The sequence below is a fragment of the Rhea pennata genome, chromosome 2 (assembly GCF_028389875.1).
Source record: "Rhea pennata isolate bPtePen1 chromosome 2, bPtePen1.pri, whole genome shotgun sequence".
Taxonomy (NCBI): Eukaryota; Metazoa; Chordata; class Aves; order Rheiformes; family Rheidae; genus Rhea; species Rhea pennata.
Window position 1 is genome coordinate 155824389 of NC_084664.1, and position 21922 is coordinate 155846310.

The window sequence follows — 21922 nt, forward strand, 5'->3', positions numbered from 1 at the left end:
CATGCCATTCCTGATGTTCATCCTAATTTAATCCCAAAACTGATTACAGACTTCAGCTAACATCACTGCTTTTTTTGAAGCAGCCTGAAAAAGCTGGAACCTTTTACAAAGCTGCATGAGAAGGAACTAAAATGGTCTTGCTGATCTTTCCCAGCTCCACTATGGTGCCAGATCTCTGGTTCAGCATTAACCTCTCCCAGCATCTTCAAGGAGCGGCATTGTTGTACCAGTTCCAGACCCGGCAACTCTGTGTTATGTTGGAAAATTCACTGATGTATATTAGGTTACAGCAATGTATCTCATTCCAAGAAAGCAGTTTTCTTTTACTGTTATCTTTCATGAAAAAAAGAAAACACTGGAAGAATCCATAGAGATTTCAACTAGCTTCAGTTTAGTCAGAATAATTATGTATCTTATTATAAGTACTTCTTTCTTTCCTTCTTTTTCTCTTTTTCTACAGTAATATGTTATATTTTAAGCTAGACAGTAAATTTTGCAGAGCAATGACAGTATCTGACTTATAGAGCCCTATTCTGAGACTTACTAAGTAAACAGTCTAGAAAAAAAGAATTTATAGAAGCAATATATTAAAAGAAAAAGCAGCATAAAACACAAGATTAACAAAGTTTATGACAAGAACTGTAGCAATATTCTCCAACTTTAGCTACATTATACTTACATTACATATAGAATCATGAAAACAGCTCAAGCACACAGGCCTAATTTGAGAACATTTCAAATTAATGGTGGAACATCTTCATTATTTTCAACATCAGCATAACTCTTCTGAGCCTCTGTAATCTTTCCTGGTTGTAACCTAATAGGTCCCTGTCCAATTTGTTCCTTTTCTTGGATTATCTTTGTCACATCAGGGAATGAATATTTACTGGGATCCACTTCTAACTTCTCAACTTGTCCACTTCTGTAACAAGAGGGAAATAAACGGCAAATTCTTAATTTCAGTGTTAAATATAATAACACTATTTTGCAGGCTGTTGACTTCAACATGAGATTTGTTGCTGAGTACAATTAAAGAAGGACTTAAAGATTTTAATTGTAAATTGACTGTTACTAGAAAGTCAGTGTAAACTCATTTTAAGATTTTGTAGAAAAGAAACCTTAGCCTAACAATACTGAAAGTTAATTTTTTGGCATCTATGATTTGTTTTAATTCAGAACAAGGTGATTGCTGACATCATATTATAAATGGTTGGCATCTGATGTAAGACAGGTTTTGAGCTTAACTGTATTTCCTTTCTTTGTGTTGCTCAATTTTAGCTCAGTACCTCTATAGGACATGTTTATTAAGCACTACATGACAGATTAAACCTTCAAAAGCAGAAATACATCTTATTTAGTGAGAAAATACAATTGATTTATTTGCTTATATCAGCTAATTCTTACGTTTTGGCAAAATGAAGCCTAACAAGGTTTATATGATGAGCAAATTTTGAATTAAATTATTAGCAAGGTCAGAATTATAACAGAATTTCCTGATTCAAACCATATTATGGATATTCAATTGCACTTAAACATGTGTACAGTTCACTCAATAAGGCAACATATATTGAATCACAATGAGAAATTTTAAATATTCCTATACTTTCTGTCTTGCAGTATGTAAAGCCTCCATTTTTTATAACAGGGGAGCTAAAACACTTGCATGGAAAAAGCTCATCCATTTTCAAGTAATTTGTAACTGTTTATAGGAAAAATGGAAAAATGGATATGTAATTGTATAATGATATTCTAATTTCTGCAAATTCCAACATGATTAGTACATCCCAGTAGTAATTTTTCTTTTATACTGTGTGCTACATTGGGTCAAAGTTTTAAGCTCAGCTTTGCAAAAGGCACTAAGCACATCATTCTTCAAAGATGTGAGAAAACTACATGCTTGCCCAGGAATCAGAAAGGTTCAATAGGACTAGAATAAAGGAAAGAGCAGCAAAGCCATAGGATGAAAAAAATGTATTTCTTTGATGTAAATATGTAAATAAACTGTATTAAAAGTTTTTAGCTGAATAGAATATTTACTGAGGAGAACATCTGGGAGTGCACTATCTTTAGTTGTCAGAACAAAGAGAGAGTTTTGCCAGGGAGCTGCCAAAAGGAGCATTGCTCCATCAAAACCCTATGGGGCCTGAACAGACATCCCAGAGCACATCTGTGTGCATGACTCTGTCCCAGTGGGGGAGAAATGCAGAGGAACAAATGTTGAGGGAAATGCTGAGGGAAATGTGACTGGCAGAAGAGGTGGTAATCAGTCTACACACCTCTGTCAGCCTTATGCCACTAGATTTTTCTTGTGCTGGGGGAATTATTTGCTCATTTTGCTGAGCAGAAGACAACTGGAGAAGCCTCCTATTTTAATAATCTGGATAACCTTCTCCCCAAAATGGCACAAACAAACAAAAACTACTCAGAGGAGAATTTTAGGGGTAATGAACACAGATGCGATACAACTTTTCCTACTTCTTTACCCTGAATGTTCTTCAATTCATATGGTTGTTTTACTAGACAGCTTCATGAAATAAAAGTGGATTCATTTTGTAGCAACATTCTAGAAAATGCTCATTCCCAAGAGGCAGTACATGCTTTTGTTTCTTGTGTAATTTGTGACATGTGCTGTGACCTTGAATCACTTTATTAATAGTTATTGAGAAGACTCCAAAAAGAACACACTCTGTCCAGAATCTTATCTCTGCTTCTGTGATGTGTCAATTTATCACTCTGAAGCACCTCAGAAAAAGCTAAAAAAGCATAAATATGAAAATTAATTAGCATTAGCCTTAGTATGTGCTTCAGTCACACGGTAGAAAAGATCTTCCTTGATTTGATGTATTTTAATTAGCAGTGATATATTGCATTTGTTCAACAGCTATGAAATTTTACAAATTACTATTCATGAAAATACAATAAACTTTATGGAATTTGAATAGCTTATTGCTTACTAGAAGAATATGCTTAAATACATGAGAAACTAATTAAAAGTGAGTGTCATTAGTAACAGGCCATGTCAATAAGCTATGAAAAGATTATACACATCAGTCATTCTCAAAATTTAATCAGTGCATGTTATCTACAAATGTCTATTAGCGACTGACAACAGGCAAGACTGAGAATCAAGTAATGGGATTTGGGTATCCAAAAAGAAAATGTTATTGTCATGTACTTATATACAGAGAATCAAATATTCTATATTTGTTTCTAATTCGACTACTTGTGGAAGACTGCATTTTTGGATTATCATTTTTGGATATGCTAATACAGCATGAGACAAATGAGATCTTTCTGAAAAGGCCTGCAAAAAATTTGGGACTAGTTTCTTTTCTAGGCTGAGATTTTCTTGGAGAAGAAAAGGAAGGAGATAGGTAAATCATAGCTTTTGACATCAGAGTTGAATGTATACTGTTCAGATGGGTTTTTAGGAGTTCATGCTGCTTTTGATACTGTTTAGAGCTCTAAAATTGTGCGACTGATACAGAGTTCTTAACAAACCCCATAATAATGGAAAACTAGTACAGCAGAGTAGAAATATATACTACCCTTATATAACAACACACTGCCCCACAGAAGTAGGGTCAAGTTGTGTTCCATACATGAAAGCAAGCAGTTCCTTTCTGGTAGAAGGAGTAGCTCTTTGGTATTCAAACTTACCATATAGCCTCATGGTACTATGATGATACAAATTTTTAGCTGATGTTAACACTCAGTTATACTGAGGTCATTGCAGCTTTGACATATAAATCATATCTTTTTTCTTAGAAAGGCTATTTATAGTTTTACATAGTTTAGCAATGACTTTTAAAAGAAAATAAAAAGACTGCACAACAAAAAAATGGCAATAAGTTCCTCAACTTTTCAGTAGAAATTCAGAGTCTTCAGAATCAGTGAATCTTGGGAAGAAATAAGTGTGCAGCAATTGGTGGAACTAACTTCAATTTTTGAGGACTAGACTACAGTCAAGAAGAACTGACAAATCAATAGCAAAAAGTTCTGATAAACAAAATGCTGTTGATGTCCAGGCCATCCTGTTCTAAAAGACAAATACTTCTCATAATCATAATCATCAGACTAAGAACATGTGCAATACCAACCTCCAAGAGCATAAAAGTTACAAAGAAAATTATAATTACTGTGACATTTTCAACTGTACTCATACAGCTTCTGCAGTTCATCTCTGCTGAGATGATATTAAATAGGATAATGATCTGAAATGCAAATCTGGGAATTCACTAAGTAATATACATGATAGCTACCATATGAATTTGTCATCTGAAAACTGAAAAGTTTGACTGGAAAAAAAAATTCATGACATTTTAAAGATGAGTGGAAGTTTTAGACCTGTAACTTCCAAGTTTTCATTTCTACTGTGAGACTCATGTTTGGCACTACTGAGGTGAATACACTGAACTAGAACTCTAGATTTAACTTTTTTTCAGAAAACAAAACCTGAAGGAATCTTATTAGATCATCTAGACCTCCCCCCTGCTTTGTCAATGTGAAGGTTTCAAGTCTAACCAAAATAAACTTCTAAACTCATCATCTTTTGAGTAACTTATATTCCTGACTGTAAATTTCGGAGGTCAAAGCACCGTTTATTAGAAAGGTGGTACGTAAGAACACCAGATGGGAAGGAACTTCTCTGGTCCTCAGTTTAGTGCCTTATCTTTGCAGGAAATCAGAGCACACACACACTTTCATAAACTGATCATGATCAGAATTCTGTGGACAGCAGAAACCTTGCATATCACAGGGATTAGAGCAAGAAAATTATATTGTTTCTGAACAGGAAATGAAAAAGGCACAATTTGCAGGTAATAGAAAAGATAACTTCTGCTCTATGTCTGTTGTGCCTACTGTAATGGACCACTGTCCCAAATGACATCACTAGGGCTGTGATAATATCAATATTAAGCAACACCAGCAAAACCAACCTGCAGCTTCTCAGAAGCAATTTTATGATGTTAGAGGCTTTGACATTAATTCCCCTTTATAGCTTCTGTATATACGCTTTGTTGATATGGATTTTTTTTTTTTTTTGAGTTACCTATTTTCAAGTTTGCCCCTTGCCTTCTTTTTCACAGTCACTTAAAGATACTAAAGTTAAAACTGACTGTGGCTGTTGGCAAGAAACAACCTTCAACTCCCACAATTCCTGAATTTACCTCGAGTTTCTGGGTTTGTCTATAATACCAACTTATTATCACTATTTCATTATCTCAGAAAAATTAAAAGCATTGTTAATTTGTCAGTCACAGTTGAGTCCAGTTTAGATATTAGGAAAGCTTACATTGAAAACATACCTTATTCTAGCAAGGTATCAAGATTTTGATTACAAAGTTATGGAAAGTTGCAAAGAAACTTTAAAGTATACCTACCCTTGAACTTTTGTCCTTTTCAGGTACAGGCTATTCAAGATTACTTTAAATTGTATTAATCAAAGGTTAACTCAACAGTATTCTTGAGAATGCTACCTTCCAGAACAGCGCTCCTTATTTTAAATCCTCGTGGACTACCAGATCTTTGTGTGTGCAAATGAATTTTCAAATCATTCCTTAGATGCCCCACCTTTCATCTTCCTCATTAATCAAATGATAGAGATGTATTCCCTCTACCTGGATTAGCTCTGGGCTTTTTTCAGAATGCAAATGAAACTATACTTTAAGCTTAATTGAGTATAAAGCCTTTTTAATATGTTGCTTAGTCATACCTGACTCCACTTCCTGATTACGAGGTCAGTTGAACTCCCTTCTCAGACAACATAAAATGCATGCCGAAAGTTCATGTCTGCATAACAGTTAACAAACTATATAACCTGAAAAGATATTTCTGTAATGCTGTTCAACTCTCCAGTTTTGCAATATACTGCCATGTCTTTATAGAGACATCACATTATATGTCAGTAGGGCACATAATGGATTTGGCATTTGTGGTCCTTCCACATATTTATCCATCTCTTGTGCAGGCCAAATTCCAGATACACTAAGCTTTCTTCAAATTAAAATGTCCATGTTTGGTTTAGGAGTAGAAGTGATGGTGAATTGGGGTTTTGAACGATCAGGTAAATCCTCTTAACATTCCTTCAGCTGTGTTTGTCTACGCCTCCACTCAAGTACTGATTTCACCTTATCTCACATTCCCAGTCTTGAGACATTATTCATTTTGTTCTACTGCTTGTACCTTTGCAATATCACGTTCTCTCCTTTCCAGCTAGTCATATTTCTATCCCTTTTCATTACTTGTAGAAAATCTAAGACTGGGAGAGAGATCCTCAGCCATTAAGTCCATGGACAGAGATGGGAGCAGTTCTCCACTTTGCAAGGATTCTTTCAAGCAGTCAAATTACGACTCCTCATACACAAAAAAAGATTCCTACCCTTACATCTATGGTTTTCTCCAACAGATTTGTTTTTTACATCCTCTCCACCAAAATGAAGCAAGCTCAGGGTCACTCAGTAAATCAGGGCTTCTCAGAAGGTCTTATCTCCAATGACACTATTAGATCTTCAGTGAGAGACTTGCATAGAGTTTTTGAAATAATCAGCCTTTTTTTGGGGGGGGGGCTTGTCAATAAATGAAAAAGAGCTGAACTAAGAATAAGAAATAATTCTCCAAGGTAAGTAAATTAATTCTTGTACATCATTGTGAAATCATAACCCATAAAAGAAGTTCTATCAATGAGCCTTACGATGAAGTGCTTCTTAGACAAAGGTTAGAATTAAAATCTAATAAAAGGATTAAAAATATCCATTTTTTCCTGGTCTTGAGTTCAATGAAAGCTACAGAAATTTTATATATTTGATGTCTCTCCCAACTAGTCAAATCTGCCTGAAATCGGATAACCTGTTTGAGTTGTGGATGTACTAGCAGATATACAGGTGGATGTTCCAGTAACATAAGATTTTTCCCCCTCTTAAGAATTTAGAAAATTAAGAAAAAAACAAAAAAGCCATAAATTACACTCTGCCACTAAGAAGTTATTCTAATGGAAGGTAAACCACATTTCTAACTTAATGGGTTATGCTGTATTGTCTATAGTTGCTGCTAGCTTAGTTAAACAGTGCAATCTTAGCTAAGAGTAGAAAGACATAACAGTAAGGTTTGCAATGCTTTAACTACTTCTGCTTTACATATTCAATCATTCATTGCAACAGCCCTGTACAGATCAGAACCTGCTGATTATTTTTAGTTCTGTGTCTCATTAAATGAACTCACAAGACACTTGTGCTGTATTTCTCTACCTCTGCATAAGAAGAATTACAATAAAAAACAAGGAATAAGGAATCTCTTATATTTTGCCCCTTTCTTTACTGGCAGAATTCAAGCGTGTGTAAATTTACATTTAGACAGTTTAAGTTTAATTTAATTTTTTTTCTCTTTTCCAACATGATAAAGGAAGAATAGTTTGATGCTTAGGGTATAAGATAAGTATTATCAACTTCATGTAATTGCTACTTTTAAAATTTCTAGTATGACTGAAAAGTCAATTCCTTCCTATATTTGAGTTTTGCCTGTGAAACTGTGACAACCTCAATTTTGATACCTCACAGATGAGTTGTGAGGACACGTACATTAAAGACAATGGCATTAGCAGCTTCTATATTAATAGAGGCTTTGTAAATCAGTATGTCGAATTCCTTGTCTCTTTGAAAATCTGAAATACAATTTTGAAGACAATCACCGAAGAAATCTCTTTTACGTGGCAGAAGTAATGATAGCATCATCATGCAATCTAGCTAACAAGAGTTCAAAGATATTTAAAGCACTGAATAATAGTTTAGTAGATTATGTCTGATGGAGATTTAGCTAAGATATCTGGAGCTGTCAAGTGAAATCACTGTAATGAAAGTTCTTCTGTAATCTAAGAGACAACTATTCAACAAATTTTAACATCTGGCTAGTCAGTGACTTTCCAGCTAAATAAGTCAACATTTGTGTTGTATATTCCTCTAACATTTAACAGTAAAATTTGTATTTTTGCTTCAAAAACTTCAGTAAGCAAATTCATAATTACTCAAAACTGTACTGAAGTCAAACACAATAACTTGTCCTTCTGCTATGCAATGGAGTAGCTTTAGTTCATTAGCTAGCAGGAAAGGGGACTTGTCTCCATTGTTACTTCTGTTTAATTATTTACTGTGTAGTCAAAACTGAAGGCTCAGAGAGGGTACTAAGACAATATATATCCCTCAGCTACCATTTGACAGAGCTTTTACTGTTTGGTAGAATCTGTTCAGAAGAGAGATTTTGTCTAGTATCTGAAGAAGGAAGATCTAGTTTTCCTTTGGAGAAAAACTGAGACATTTCTGTTAATTGATTCCTTTAAACATTTCTAAGCCTTCAGCTGTATTTCTGCTGGAAAGAGCCATTGCTTTTGGAAAGTATGTATCCACTACTTTGGCTTGGACCTTTTAAAATATATTAGAAATCCTCAATAATCAAGAAGGGGCACTGTCATAATCACTGCTGCCTAAGGAAAGGTGCAATGCTTTTGTGTTATTAGCAATATCTTCACAGATTCTATCACCTGATCATCATGCAGGCCATTCAAGAAAAGAAGACATAATTGATCTTTTTTAAAAGTAAGAAATTAAAAAAAAAAAAAAACAGAAATAATGACAAAAGCGACTCTTGCAGAGCCACTTGACTAATGGTCCTAAATCATGAGACCAAGAAGAACCTGCATGATCCATAATGCTAATTTTTACTGACTATTTAGCTTTTCCACCAATATGCACCATAATGAAACCAAACAAGGAAAAAAATACAGCCTTTCAAATATTAATGCTTAACAAACTTTACTGTTACTATAGCTTATTCTGGTATGAATGACATCGCTTACAGCAAGAAAAAAAGGAAAAACTTTAGAATATACGTCATAGTATCTGTACCTACTCAGATCATGTGCCCATCTGCCCTAGTGCCTGTCTGTAGCAATGGCCTATAACACTTGCTAACAAATAGCGCATCCTTAAGACTTGCTTGCCTCTGGCAGTCAGTGGCTGAAAGATTCCAAAAGCTAGAGCTTACACTTCATTTAATAGGATGGATCTATGTTATATAACCTTGCCAAACTGCTTTTTGATCCTATTTATTAGTGCAATGGCTCAATTAGTATACCTTAGCAGTGACTACTCCATGAAAGAGGTTCAAAATTGTTGCTTTCTAAATAAAGACTTAGGCAACACAGTAAGGAGCTCTGCAGAGGCAATTCACAGTAGATGATTTGGATTTAGTGTATGCTAGTTTAATAATCTGAGAGTGTTGATGGTGCAAAACCAATTGCAGAAATAAGTGCTTTTTTGGCTCTGCTATTGGAGTAGATAACTTTATAAACAGTACCTGACAGGCTATTAGTCCAAAGCTTTTATACGTAGCTTTACTCTATACAGATCAATATTTTCATACTTTCAACAATAACTTACTCAATAGGCAGCATACTTCTGGCAAGTGAATAACTAACGTACAAAAGAATAAAACTAACAGGAAAGGAAAAATGGAATTACCTTCTTGCATTTTTTTGCAGTGTATTACTGTCAGAAGTTTTAATTGAAGTTGATGCTTTTTGCTTAGCCAGGATTATTTCTTTAGCCTGAAATAAAAATACACAGCCACAGTTCTTGCAAAGAAGTTGAGATTTAGTCTCATAAGCATTTAAATAATCTCTCAAAAATAGAAAATAAACAGGATGTTAAAAAAAAAAAAAAAATCTTGTGGCATTTATCCTGTAAAGATTTTAACACTTTCTGGTGCTTCCTCACTCAGTATGAAACACATGCATAAGACAATTTTAACCAAATGATCTCAGTGAAATTATATTTAAATATATACAGAGCACATGTGTATATATATACATACATATACACACAAGTATATAAATATATGTTGTCTTTTTTAGTACCATGTAATAATGCACTTCACTGATTCCCTCAGTAGCTAACTTGTTCACACTTGTATTTCATTTCTGGCATCCCTGTGCTCGTTCATTTTCTTAAAGAAAATAATCTGTTAGTCTGTGCAGCAATATGAACCTCTTTCATTCCTTACAAAAGACCTGAGTGACCACAACCTCCCTCAGCTCCTTTGCTAAAACAAAATCTAAAGTTTAAAGTCCAAATGAATTCCCTTTCTCACAAAAATATATGTCCAAGACCTTGGCTGATAAAGGTAAAGGTATATTTGCCACTCCTGCGGCAAAAGCGTATCTGTTTCCCTCTTGGCAATATCATGGGAGAAGTATCCATTAAGAAGTATTTGAAAGGAAGGAGGAGGACAGGAACTGTACCTAATAGTCCATTTTATTCACTGTTTTCTGGTACAACTGATTTAGAGATATTCTCTTCCAACACACTTGTAAATATAAATTTTCTAGTTCCAAAACATGCAAGAGGTTTCTGTAGTTCATTTCTCAAATGCTTTTTCAAGGAGTTGGTCCCATCAGATTTTGTATATACTTGATTGAAGTAAAGTCTGTTCTATTGGAATTTGGTGATTCTGCACAGAAAGTGCTCCTTGACCAGAAGCAATCTTGGGACTTAGGCAATGATTAGGATTTGCCTACCAGAACATGTATTATCAATTATCCAAAATCATTTGACTCAAAATCTCTTTGGCTCAAAAGATGTCCTCCTGCTGCGACCCAAGAGAAATTTGGAGTGATATTTTCATATTTTTCTTGTCTTTGAAACACGTCCCCATATGCAACAATGATATGTGAGCTTCACCAGGACAGTGGTTGACTATTCATCTCTCAAAAACAGAACTTCCATAGCCTCAACTGTGGCCAACCATAAGACTTTGGGCTCAGTACAAAAATAACTGAATAAAATTTAAGGCCTGTAATATACAAGAAGACAGAATACATGAATATAAGAAAGATTTCTGACATTAATTCTATAAAACTATAACTATTTGGATTAACTGGAAAATAGAAAGGACAGTCTTTTTAAGAACGTCATCCAGAGAATTCTAGAAATTGATTTTTTAAACAAAAGTTGAAATATATTTGAGAAAACAGAAAGAATTTGTGAAAACAGTATTTTTAAGCTGAGTCATCTTTTCAGTCTGCGATTTTTTCCTATAGTGGATTTCTTCTTCTACAGGGTGAATACAACTGAGTAAAAGGGTTTCTCTAAAACATTTATTATGAGGGATGAATAGATTTCTAGGGTTCCACAGCTGTATGTCTCAACATGTCTTTGATGGTAATGAAATATTACCAAATTTTCATACCTAGATAAGTGAAAATTATATAATGAAATTCTGTCAAATAAACCATATGTTGACTTGTATAACTCGCAATTTTGAAAATGTTTATAGAATCTAACTTTCATTGATTTTTAAGTTGCTAATGCTTCTGAGAACCTAAGATATTAAAAACTGTTAGAATTCACTTGTGGCTCTATATAATAAAGTAGAAATCAAAATATCTAAATTCTGCTCTTTGATTAACAAAAATAATGAAAGTAAAGTTTTATTTTGATGATTTATATTTTATTTAACCTTGTAAAACATGGCACAGAATGTCTCAGAATCCTAAATAAATGCCATGTTTCCTAAAAATATTGTTTTTAATGCCATTTCACAAAGATTAATTAAAATGCCATTGGTGTAATTGACTGATAACATTTTAAAAAATCATTTATTATGCTGATTTTGGCCAAATTCTATTAAAGAAAGTATCATTTTTTTCCCTGCATCATCTGCAAATATAGCACTGCCAGAGCACAGAGGGTCAAAGTTTGAAAAGCTTCATGTCCCAAACATTTTTCCCAGAAACTGAAGCATGTGCAATGTAATTGCGATCAGCAATTTAGTCATGCGAAATCTCTACAGAGGTGATTATGATTATTATAGTGTAAACATTGCACTTGAAAAGTTACACTATTTCATTTCACTAAATGTTGAATCCTTTGTGTGCATTTTCCAGACTGGATTGCGTCCAGTTCTGGGCTCCCCAGGACAAGAGAGACATGGAGCTACTGGAGAGGGTCCAGCGTAGGGCTATGAAGGATGATCAGAGGGCTGGAGCACCTGCCCTGTGAGGAACGGCTGCGAGAGCTGGGCCTCTTCAGCCTGGGGAAGAGAAGACTGAGGGGGGATCTGATCAATGTGTACAAGTACCTGAAGGAAGGGTTTCAGAGGGACAGAGACAAACTCTTTTCAGCTGTCCCATGTGACAGGACAAGAGGCAATGGGCAAAAACTGAAGCACAGGAAGTTCCTCCTGACCGTGAGGGGGAATTTCTTCCCTGTGAGAGTGACGGAGCACTGGACCAGGTTGCCCAGAGAGGTTGTGGAGTCTCCTTCTCTGGAGATCTTCAAGGCCTGCCTGGATGCAACCCTGTCCACCATGCTGTAGGTGACCCTGCTGAGCAGGGAGGTTGGACTAGCTGATCTCCAGAGGTCCCTTCCAACCTTACTGATTCTGTGATTCTGTGACCTTCCAAGAAACACTGGTAGAGACTGCCTTAACAAGACAGCTATTTCTGCAATGATCTGCTGGGCACTAAGTATTATATTTATGAAAAATGTTTCTGGAAAAAAAGTGAAAATGAAATGCTTTCTTTTATTTCACGTGGAATTTACTATCTTCAACATCTATAGTATAGCAAAGTCATCACACAGGAAAGAAAAGAGATTTTGTTTCTCATTTTAAAGAATAGGAAACTAGAAGTAGATTGGAAGATGAATTTTGAAAGGTTTAGCAACCTAATCGGAAACTCGCTAAAGGAAGTAAAAAAAAACATTCTTATTGAATTTAGTTAGTTTTTGGTCTATTACTGATAAGAAAGAGGTTTTTTCATAGTACTGCAGGAAGCCTAACGTGGGAGTCTATTTTTAAGGTAACAATATTCTTAAAATTTCAGTTACCTAAGGAATGAGATAGGCCATTTTTCTAGTTATAAACAACTTTATTTTGAGAATAACTGTTTATCAGGAACAGAAAGATTAAACATAGTGGAATGGAGTCATTAGGCTTGTCTTATCACTGATACATACTGAAAGAACTTGCATGAACTCCGCTTTTCTATCATCTAGCTAAAAGGAATGAATACTGAGTTGAGAATATCAAATTAGCACTCTCACATACTAATGATAATGTTGGCCATAATGTTCTGGAAGAACAATACCTATTGGCCTTCCAGTTGTTGCGAATCTTTAATCATTACACTTAGCTTCCTAGAATACCTCTTATTAATACATCTGCTATGATAAACAAAGTCTGAAAATGATGCGTATCTCAAAAATATAGGTTGTGCACTCTTTTCAGTCCCGGAGAAAGGGAACAGATTCTGTCTCTGTACCTACTAAGTGGATTGCTGCAAGATAAGATATATGCATTTTTTGTCAGCAGATCCAGGAAGATTGGATCCATTGACAACAAAGATAGTAGAGCATACATACATCTCTGTGTCCCAGTTACTCAGGTAGTTTTGAAACAAGCCAATGCAAAACTCAGAGCATCAACAGACTTTTCTGCAGAGCTTCTTTCTTCTCAGGTCTCACAAGTATCTTTGAATTATGACCTTCAGAGATGAAACAGCTTCCAGGCCCTCACGATAGTTAAAATATGTAGATGTAGGTATCACAGAAGGAATACATCGTTTACATTAATAACATTACAATGTTAATTATAATTAATGTATAATTAATAATATAATAATGTTAATAATGGGGTAAGGGCAATTCTCAATCACAATATTAAGAGGAAATAATCACATTGTTGATTTATATTCCTTTCAAAAGAAAATGCTGTGATTGATGTATACCACGGCAAATCCATATGTAGTACCATGTCCCACTGCTCCTACATATCAGAGAAAATTCTGAGGCTAGAAGAGTAAGACTAGAGCACCAAGAATTTCATTTTTCCTACAACTATCTTTTGGCAGGGCTACCCTATTTCTGAAAGACAAAAGAGACTACCTAGTCCTAGAAGCCTTAAGAGTAGCCCAACCCTCCAAAAGCATAATGGCAGAAGAGCATGATGCTGAAGTTTGATAAAGAAGTATGATTGGGCAAGTTGACTAACTTCTTTCACATCTCCCAGAACTCCACTATATACTCCATCCTCATTGCGAGACCTCTCCCTTCCTAAAATTTCCAGCTCCCTATGTTTGCCCCAAGAACTTCAGCCCACCTCTGCTCTTCCCACAGGTCAAAGAATATAGTCCTGCAACGGACAATATCTAATCCCAACTTAAATGCTTTCCCATTTCTGTCAGCATACCGCCTATGCTGCCCCAAATTTGTTGATGCCTCTGCAACTCAGATTCACCACTCATCCCTATCCCTTGGCTCCACACTACTACATCTTCCCTGTATTTAATATCTAACACCCATAAAACTTCCACTAGCTCCCGGCTATCCACTCATTACCTCTCTCACTGGGTACTACAGTAAGGTAAGTTGACCTCCCCCCCGCCTTGAACAGTCCTCCTTACTGGTCTCCCCTTCTCTATTCTCTAAATTTTGGGAAGACATGTGGGAATGAATAGGATATGATTCTGCCTTTGACTCTCCATCACCTTCTCATTATGTCATCCCATGAAAGTAAAATATCATTTACATACGCAGAGTACTTCTTACATTTTCTAAAATCCTAGGAACACATGCATTGGAGAAGAAATAAAGGCAGCATAGGCATATAAAGTTACATGTTTGGCAAACCTTGTCTCAGTTTGCTCTCACTTATGCTGCAAGAACTGAGCAGGGAAAAGAGGTGATACAAAAATCACTTTAAGCCTGTTTGCTCTTACTTGCCAGCAGAACTCTCAATTGACTTGAATCCTGATCAGCATGACTCCATATATGCAAACATCTGATGCACATACCTCAGGGTACAGGTGACATGAAAGGGCAGAGAGTTAGAAATATTAGGGGAATATGAGTTCTATCGAGACTTTTTAAAGGATTGCAGTCTGCTCTGCAGCATGCGTCCGTTGAAGCACCAGGTTGCCGCAGCCCTCTCACTCTGACCGGGTGCACTAGTCAGTGAATCACTCCCAGGCAGGGAGGGCATGAAGGGGAAATGAATTAAGCAAGTCTTGTTCTGACCACCTCAGACTTGAGAGTAGTGTATCATCCCTGTACTCAAACCAAAATACACTCTTCATACATATGTATGTCATACATATATTTTGAAAAATAGATTTGTTTTTATTTATTTCACACAAGTGGGAAAAGAAAGTAAAGTTGCTTATTTTCAGTTATTTTAAAAATCCATCTTCTTACATGGCCCCACAATACTGCATGTTTAACAGGAAATATTTACATATATAAAAAGCTGGTTTTGTTGAAAATAAACAAAATATTAACAGTTATTTTAATTTTGACTTTCATAATGTTACTTTAAGGGAATCCTTAATTTTAGGTTTTGGTTCAGTGATTTAACTGTCTGTATAGAAAGTTCTTTCTTTGGGAAATAAATTCTGATGAGAAGGTTTAGCCCAAATCCCTTTAGCTAGCCAGATGCTACCCCCAATACATTAAGTACCTTTGCACGATGCTTCTTTAAATTATTTTACAGACCTTTGGCATGCTGACAACTAAATGCCCAGTTGTTTGTGATCTTCTAGCAGAGCTACTATCTGGCTTCACTTCCTCAGGGAGCACAAGCTGAAATGGCTAAGAGAAAATTAGAGATTGAAGTGTAACATATTGAAAATCTCCTTCTGACCTGGACAGAACATATGCAGAAACATCACTGTCATATAGTTTGATATTTAGCGCAGTATAGGTTTAAATCCTCCCACTTTAAATATATTATTGCTAATCCTAATAAATGATTAGCATGTTAAACAGCTTTTACTTACAAGTACAGTACATGTATATGCTTGAATTGCTTTCATTCCTTAAGTTACATTTCTAAAGAAGGTTATAAAATAATTCTTGACTTATATTAGCAATTAATTGAGAATGACTACCCAGTCTATTTTAGATGTAAAGTAATTTTGAAGGTTTTTTTTATGCAGTTAATTTAGATTTTGAGTTACTATACAAGTATTTTGATTTTTTTTAATGAACATAAAATTAAAACTTTTGAGAAGAGAAATAAAACAGAATGATACCTTAAAGGTCCTTTCAAAAGAATATACATCCATTTCTTTCTGTCAGCTATAAATTTCAGATTATAAAATTGCTAAACTCTAGCCTAGGGTAACTAGTAAGCTCTCATCATAAGTGAATTATGTACACTGTTAGGGGAAAAAAAAGAAGAGAAAAGGTGAGAAAGAGAGAACCAAATTTTATTTCAGCTTTTGCACCCTTTCTGGTTATCACTTCCACAGTATCTGTGTGGTCCAAAATAATGCAACTATGAAAGTGCTTTTTTTCTGTACCAGTGCACATAACTAGTAATCGCTGAAAGTCAGATATAAAGTCTGCTGAAGTCAGTTAAAAAAATGCCATCAAACTTCAATGAACAAAAATAAGTTCTTGTGAACCTAAAGTTGCCTCTACTGATTCTGTGGAACACAGTCTGTAAGAGGTCAGAAGTAAACAATAAAAATAAATAACAATAGTACTATAAGCATAACTCATAGGAAGAAAACACTAACCTTTCCCTTCACCAGTACTCGTATGTAAGTTGGCTGGACATCAACATCAAGCAGAGAAGTGTCCAAATGTCTTCAGAATGAAACATAAATAAATAAATATAATCTACAATACAGTCCAACAAATAAGCAGTTTGGACTATATGTTTCATTATGCTTTGATGATTGTAAATTACAAACTGCTACTTCAGTTATTAAGTTATATGAAATATTATTAGGATTTAAAGTTTTTGAGAGAAGGACATACTCCTCCTATGTGTTTGCAGATTTGTCAAACAAAATAATATCTAAATTCTGTCAAATTTACCACACTGTTACTTCAGTACAGCTAGTATATAACTCCAAGAATTCAAAACCCTCATCGAAAGTGAGTTGTGTATTTCTGTTAGCTTAACGCTTTACTTCATAGGAAAGCTCATCAATTTTCAATTTAAAATTGCAAAAGTACCCTACTATTCCCTTTTTCACACTGAATTTACAGCAAAACCCTGAAGAGAAATACTTTTTATTTCCTACAAAATCAGTATATTTACATTTCAATACTGTTAAATAAAGTTAGTGACCCGTAATTCTACTCTAACATCTGTTCTTCATCATGCAATACATACATTCTTGTTCTGGGATCTCCTAGTGAAAGCATAATATATGTATTCTCTATTTCCTTTCCATTAAAATATTACTTCTCAGGTGAATTTTTCTGACTTTTTAGTTTGTATTTCTTACAAAAGAGCACAGAATATTATACCATATCCAATATTTTATTGCACTGAATAGATTTTCTGAGGCTCCAAACCTGACTCTTATAATTCATAAACAATAGAGAAGGTCTATTTTGAGGCAAATTAATGAGCTCTAATGGAGCAAGCCCTGGCATAAGGAACACTTCTGTGCTAGAAAACCAGTTGAAGCTTTATTATTACAAGTTCCTATTAGGGGTAAATAAGCTAGTTGGTTTCTAACCAGTCCTTGGGCATGCTACCACTTACCACAAAGCCACAGTACTGCTTAGGAGTACTATACCTTCAAATAATTAGCTGGATCCCTTGTCACATTTTGGCTTGGTTCATCAGATTTTTTTCCGGACAAGGCCTTGGCATGGTTTGGGAAATAGATGAGCCATGGACTCTTCCCAGTAGGCACTATTGCCAAGGCCATCTTGCCTTGAGGATGAGAAGAATTTAACCAGAACATCATGAACTGTACGGCAGCACTTCTTTTAGGGGCAGGGAATTGGCATAATACCCCATTCCCTAAAATCCTAATCTGCCAGTGAAGAATGGAAGGAATTTTACATAAATGGACGCGATCTTGTCTAACATGCTCTAGGTTACCCTGCTGGATCAGGGGGATTGGACTAGATGATCTCCAGAGGTCTCTTTCAACCTCAACCATTCAGAGACTCTGTGATTCTGTGAAGTGAAAATGGACAAGTGCAGAGGTAATCTGCATATGGATTGCAGAAAATACCAACTCAGGAAAGAACTGTTAAACACTAGGCTCACTCGGGGAAACAGAACAGTCTGAAGGGTCCTTGGTCTATACAGTCCCATTTCTTTGGCAAAGATTTCCAGATTGGTTCTGTTACATCCTGTATTATTTGTTTTCCTCTTGCAAAGTCCCAATGCATAAAGAGGCTTATATTTGAAATATTATCTACCAGAACTTAAGATCAGCAAAAATGAAGAGGAAAAAAATAAATAATAATTCTGACCTGTAAACTGCAAGATCTAAGATGAATTGGTTGTTTTCTTCATCATCTTCCAAAGAGAAATGAAGCCTAGTAAGACAAGAAACACCTCCAGGATAAATAAAAGTAAAGTGTATAAACGAACATTATTGCATACTTCAAATTAAACTGTTAGTAATTTTGGATTAATATAAATACCATTTAGACAATATGCCGTATTATCATTTTAGAAACAGCTGCAATTCTACTGCACAAACAGAAAAACTACTGGCATTTGAACCAGGGTCAGTCTGACATTAGTTTTCTATTCTCCCCACTCAATCCCCAAGAAACAGAAATAAAAATACTGCTGAAGGTGAGTTAAATTAAAATCAGTCTGTCAATGCAGAAAGAGAGACACCTGCTGCTGAAATCTGTCAGTTGTATTAATGCTGTCAGAAAAAGCACGAAGATCCTAGAACTCAGTAATTCTAACCTTATAATTTGTAAAAAAATCTGCGTATTTGTTCATGGCAACTAAACTGTTCATAGCATAATAAATGTATGCCTATATATTTCCAAAGTAAAGAGTGGTTTGCGCAACATCCTTGTTTCTATAAACTTTAAAACATTTTTTTAAAATGAGACTGTAGATCATGTTAAATACATGTTTAGGATCTGCTGGCTGAGTTCTTAAAATTGTGAAAGAATCTTACCAACTATAAATTGAAAATCACATCTATTACTATCTGTAAGGAGATAAAGTCTATAAAGACTTACAAAGTCTGCTCAAGCACTCAAACGCCCAAAAGCAGAGAAAATCTCAGACTAAAAACCACTTAGAGATTAGATCCTTAGGGTTACTTTAGGATTAGGTTCAATTTAGTTTAATTTATCTGGTATATTAAAGAATATTAAAATACTTAGATTTGGGTTCAAAAAACAGAAAAAAGTTGAGATGTTAAGTTTGGCAAAAGTTTCTCATCAATATAAATATTTGCTATATATACTTTTTATTCTTTGCTCTATTGTATTCTGATATACTGAGCCTGCAGGAAGGCTTATGGAGCTTTCATTTTATGAGTATTTCTTAATGGAAAATTGCAAAGAAGAATAGAAAACAGCTTTGTTTCCCATTCATGCTTTCTCTTACAACAATACAGATTTTGAAGAGAATTCACTAAAACATGAAGGGTAAAAATGAGAAGAGAATTGTAACATTTTCTTGAGGGAAGCTTAGCTAGAAACAAGGAAGAGAAGTAGCCTTCTTTTCTGAATACCAGGCAGTTATCCCTCTTGCTAATTTACAAAAAGAACATTAGGTGGTTTGGACATTGCTTTACTAGACCTTGGCTATAAAGCAAAAATTTTGGAGAGTGTCATCCACCGAGTAGCAACTCTTAATTCATGTCTCTAATATACTGCCTGACTGCACTGAATTAAAGAGCTGTGATATTCTTGTTGCAGCCATATCAGTATAAATTGGCTCATCTGGCTTTACTTAGACAATCCACAGAGTAAATTCTAATCCAGAAGACCCAAGTGAAATGAACAGTAGTGATATGAACAATGAACTCTGTGGGATCATATTTCTTCCAAAGAAACAAGTACAGCTTTATTCTAAATGTCTTTGCTTTTTAGAATCACAATTAAATCCTATCAACACAATTCAATCTATTCTATGCTTGTCTTTGAACTAGAAAATTATCCTTTTTTGTCTTTCTGTCAACACATTTTTGCAAAAAATGTACTTAAATACAATGGTAAACATATTTTGGTATAGTTGGAATAAACACAAGCTCTCCAGTCACTATCTTTAATTTTACCTACACCAACAAAAATATGCATTAATTTTATAATGCTAGTCTTTGAAGCCCTTAAATTTATATGGATTTATAAAATTCCAAGATTTCAAAAGTGTTCCTCATACTAATTTAAAACATGTTTTTAGCTTCAGTTTTTGCAGCTAAGTCAATCTTAAGATGGAAAAACCTATTCAGAGGACAGGAAACAGGATATATCTCCTTTCATAGCCCACTGTTGGATCACAGCCTCCTGTAGGAGGCTGTTTGGGAAGCCACTAGAAGGAAGCAAGGTCTGCACTCGGTCTGCTGTTTTCCGTTAGAAAAAGAAAGCATGGTTCCAATGAAACCAATGATAACATATGGCTGATGTCTCTGGAAACTCTTTCTAAAACACCTGAATGTCCTAGTGCCTTTGTCAACAATAAAACTTGAGAGATTTTCCCATAGCACTAGCTACCCTTGTTACAGACCCCATTCACAGTGTCAAAGAAAGGATCTCACACAAAACAAGGGAATTACATACCATGCTGAATTCTGCCAGGTCTCTAATTATCATCAGAGGACAGAATGGTTTTGTCCAGAAATAGTACTTGGACATATTTTTCCACATTTAAAGTGGCTACTCATACACATTTATCTTTAACAGTCAGACTTCAGTTAAACTTTTTCTGCTATTAGCAAGATGCTCAAAGAAAGAGAACCTTACCATAGAAGGGAAAAGAGTAAAATACATTATGTCTTTGACAAAACACAAGTTCTTCAACTATCAGAGGTGAAGATAGTAAATTAAATACCCTTCAACAGTTTAATTACTGAAAACTAATTCTTTCTCTAGCCTGTGAATGTAATTTCAGTTCAATCACTTCTCAGTAGGAATATAATACTGCACATTAGAATTTGTCAGTCCTCCTAATTTTGTATTGTCTTATATCTTGAAATATTTGACCAAAACAAATACAAAGACATTAGTATTGGTTTACTTCTTCATAGCATTGTTTTCCTTACATACTTAGGCTCATTTACATTCAGAGCTTTTCCTTCTGTGGTGACCAAAGTCCGAAGTGGCTTCTCTTTCTTTTTTGACTCCCTTAAAAAAGCAGAAAGAAAAAAATATTTTGGCACATTCTCATCTTCTATGTTGAACAGCAAAAAAGAAAGAAGAGGATGACAATAGACTAACTAAGTATTACCTGATATTTGATTTTAAAGATACAAGTTATTTCAAAAACAGAAAGGTAACATGAAATGTCTAATTGTACATTAAAAGCATCATCTAAAGATGAGCAAATACTTTATAAAGAGAAGAAGAAAGGGAGGAAGGGAAGAAGGAGGGAAGGAAGGAAGGAAGGAACTGAGGGAAGGAGAGAGGGGCATACTACTTTGTTTATGGAAATGACTTAAGCTCAGTAGCAATAAAATGTATGAATGTATTGATTCTCAGTGATCAGCAAAACTAGTGGCAACCTTAAAAAAATGTAAAGCATTACCGGGGCCAAGCGCCTTCAGCTTCACTGTACCAATAGATAATATGAAGAGTCTTATTACTCAGGATAGATATCTTTGATAAAATATGTGAAAAAAATTGTAAGATACATAGAAATAGTGCCTGAAATGCCACTTCCATAGGGGAAAAAAAATGTAGACTGGCCTTTAGGGCTTTTATATAATACAATCTGCACTCCTGATAAATGCTTTTAACAAGATTAAGCATTAAACTGCAAGAAACTTCTTAGTTAGCTGACAGAACAGGGACATTTCTAAAGCCCATAAAATGTAGTTGAAGAAAAGTTATATTTAAAAAAATTTATTTGAAGGAAAACAAAATAACAGGTATCATACATATATTTTAGAAAATGGAATAAAACAAAAGGAACAGTCTATTTCTAT

At 34.9% G+C, this 21922-nt stretch overlaps 1 protein-coding gene across 1 annotated transcript in view; it reads right to left on the reverse strand.

The window, feature by feature from the left end:
• Positions 1-735: 735 nt before the first annotated feature.
• Positions 736-21922, reverse strand: part of DNAAF11 (dynein axonemal assembly factor 11) — a 40634-nt gene continuing 19447 nt past the window's right edge. The window contains exons 7-12 of the mRNA XM_062570633.1: positions 21045-21122; positions 18276-18341; positions 16568-16637; positions 15540-15635; positions 9513-9598; positions 736-919 (exon numbers count right to left, since the gene is read on the reverse strand). Coding sequence (XP_062426617.1) covers positions 736-919; positions 9513-9598; positions 15540-15635; positions 16568-16637; positions 18276-18341; positions 21045-21122 — 580 coding nt within the window. The remainder of the gene's footprint in view (positions 920-9512; positions 9599-15539; positions 15636-16567; positions 16638-18275; positions 18342-21044; positions 21123-21922) is intronic.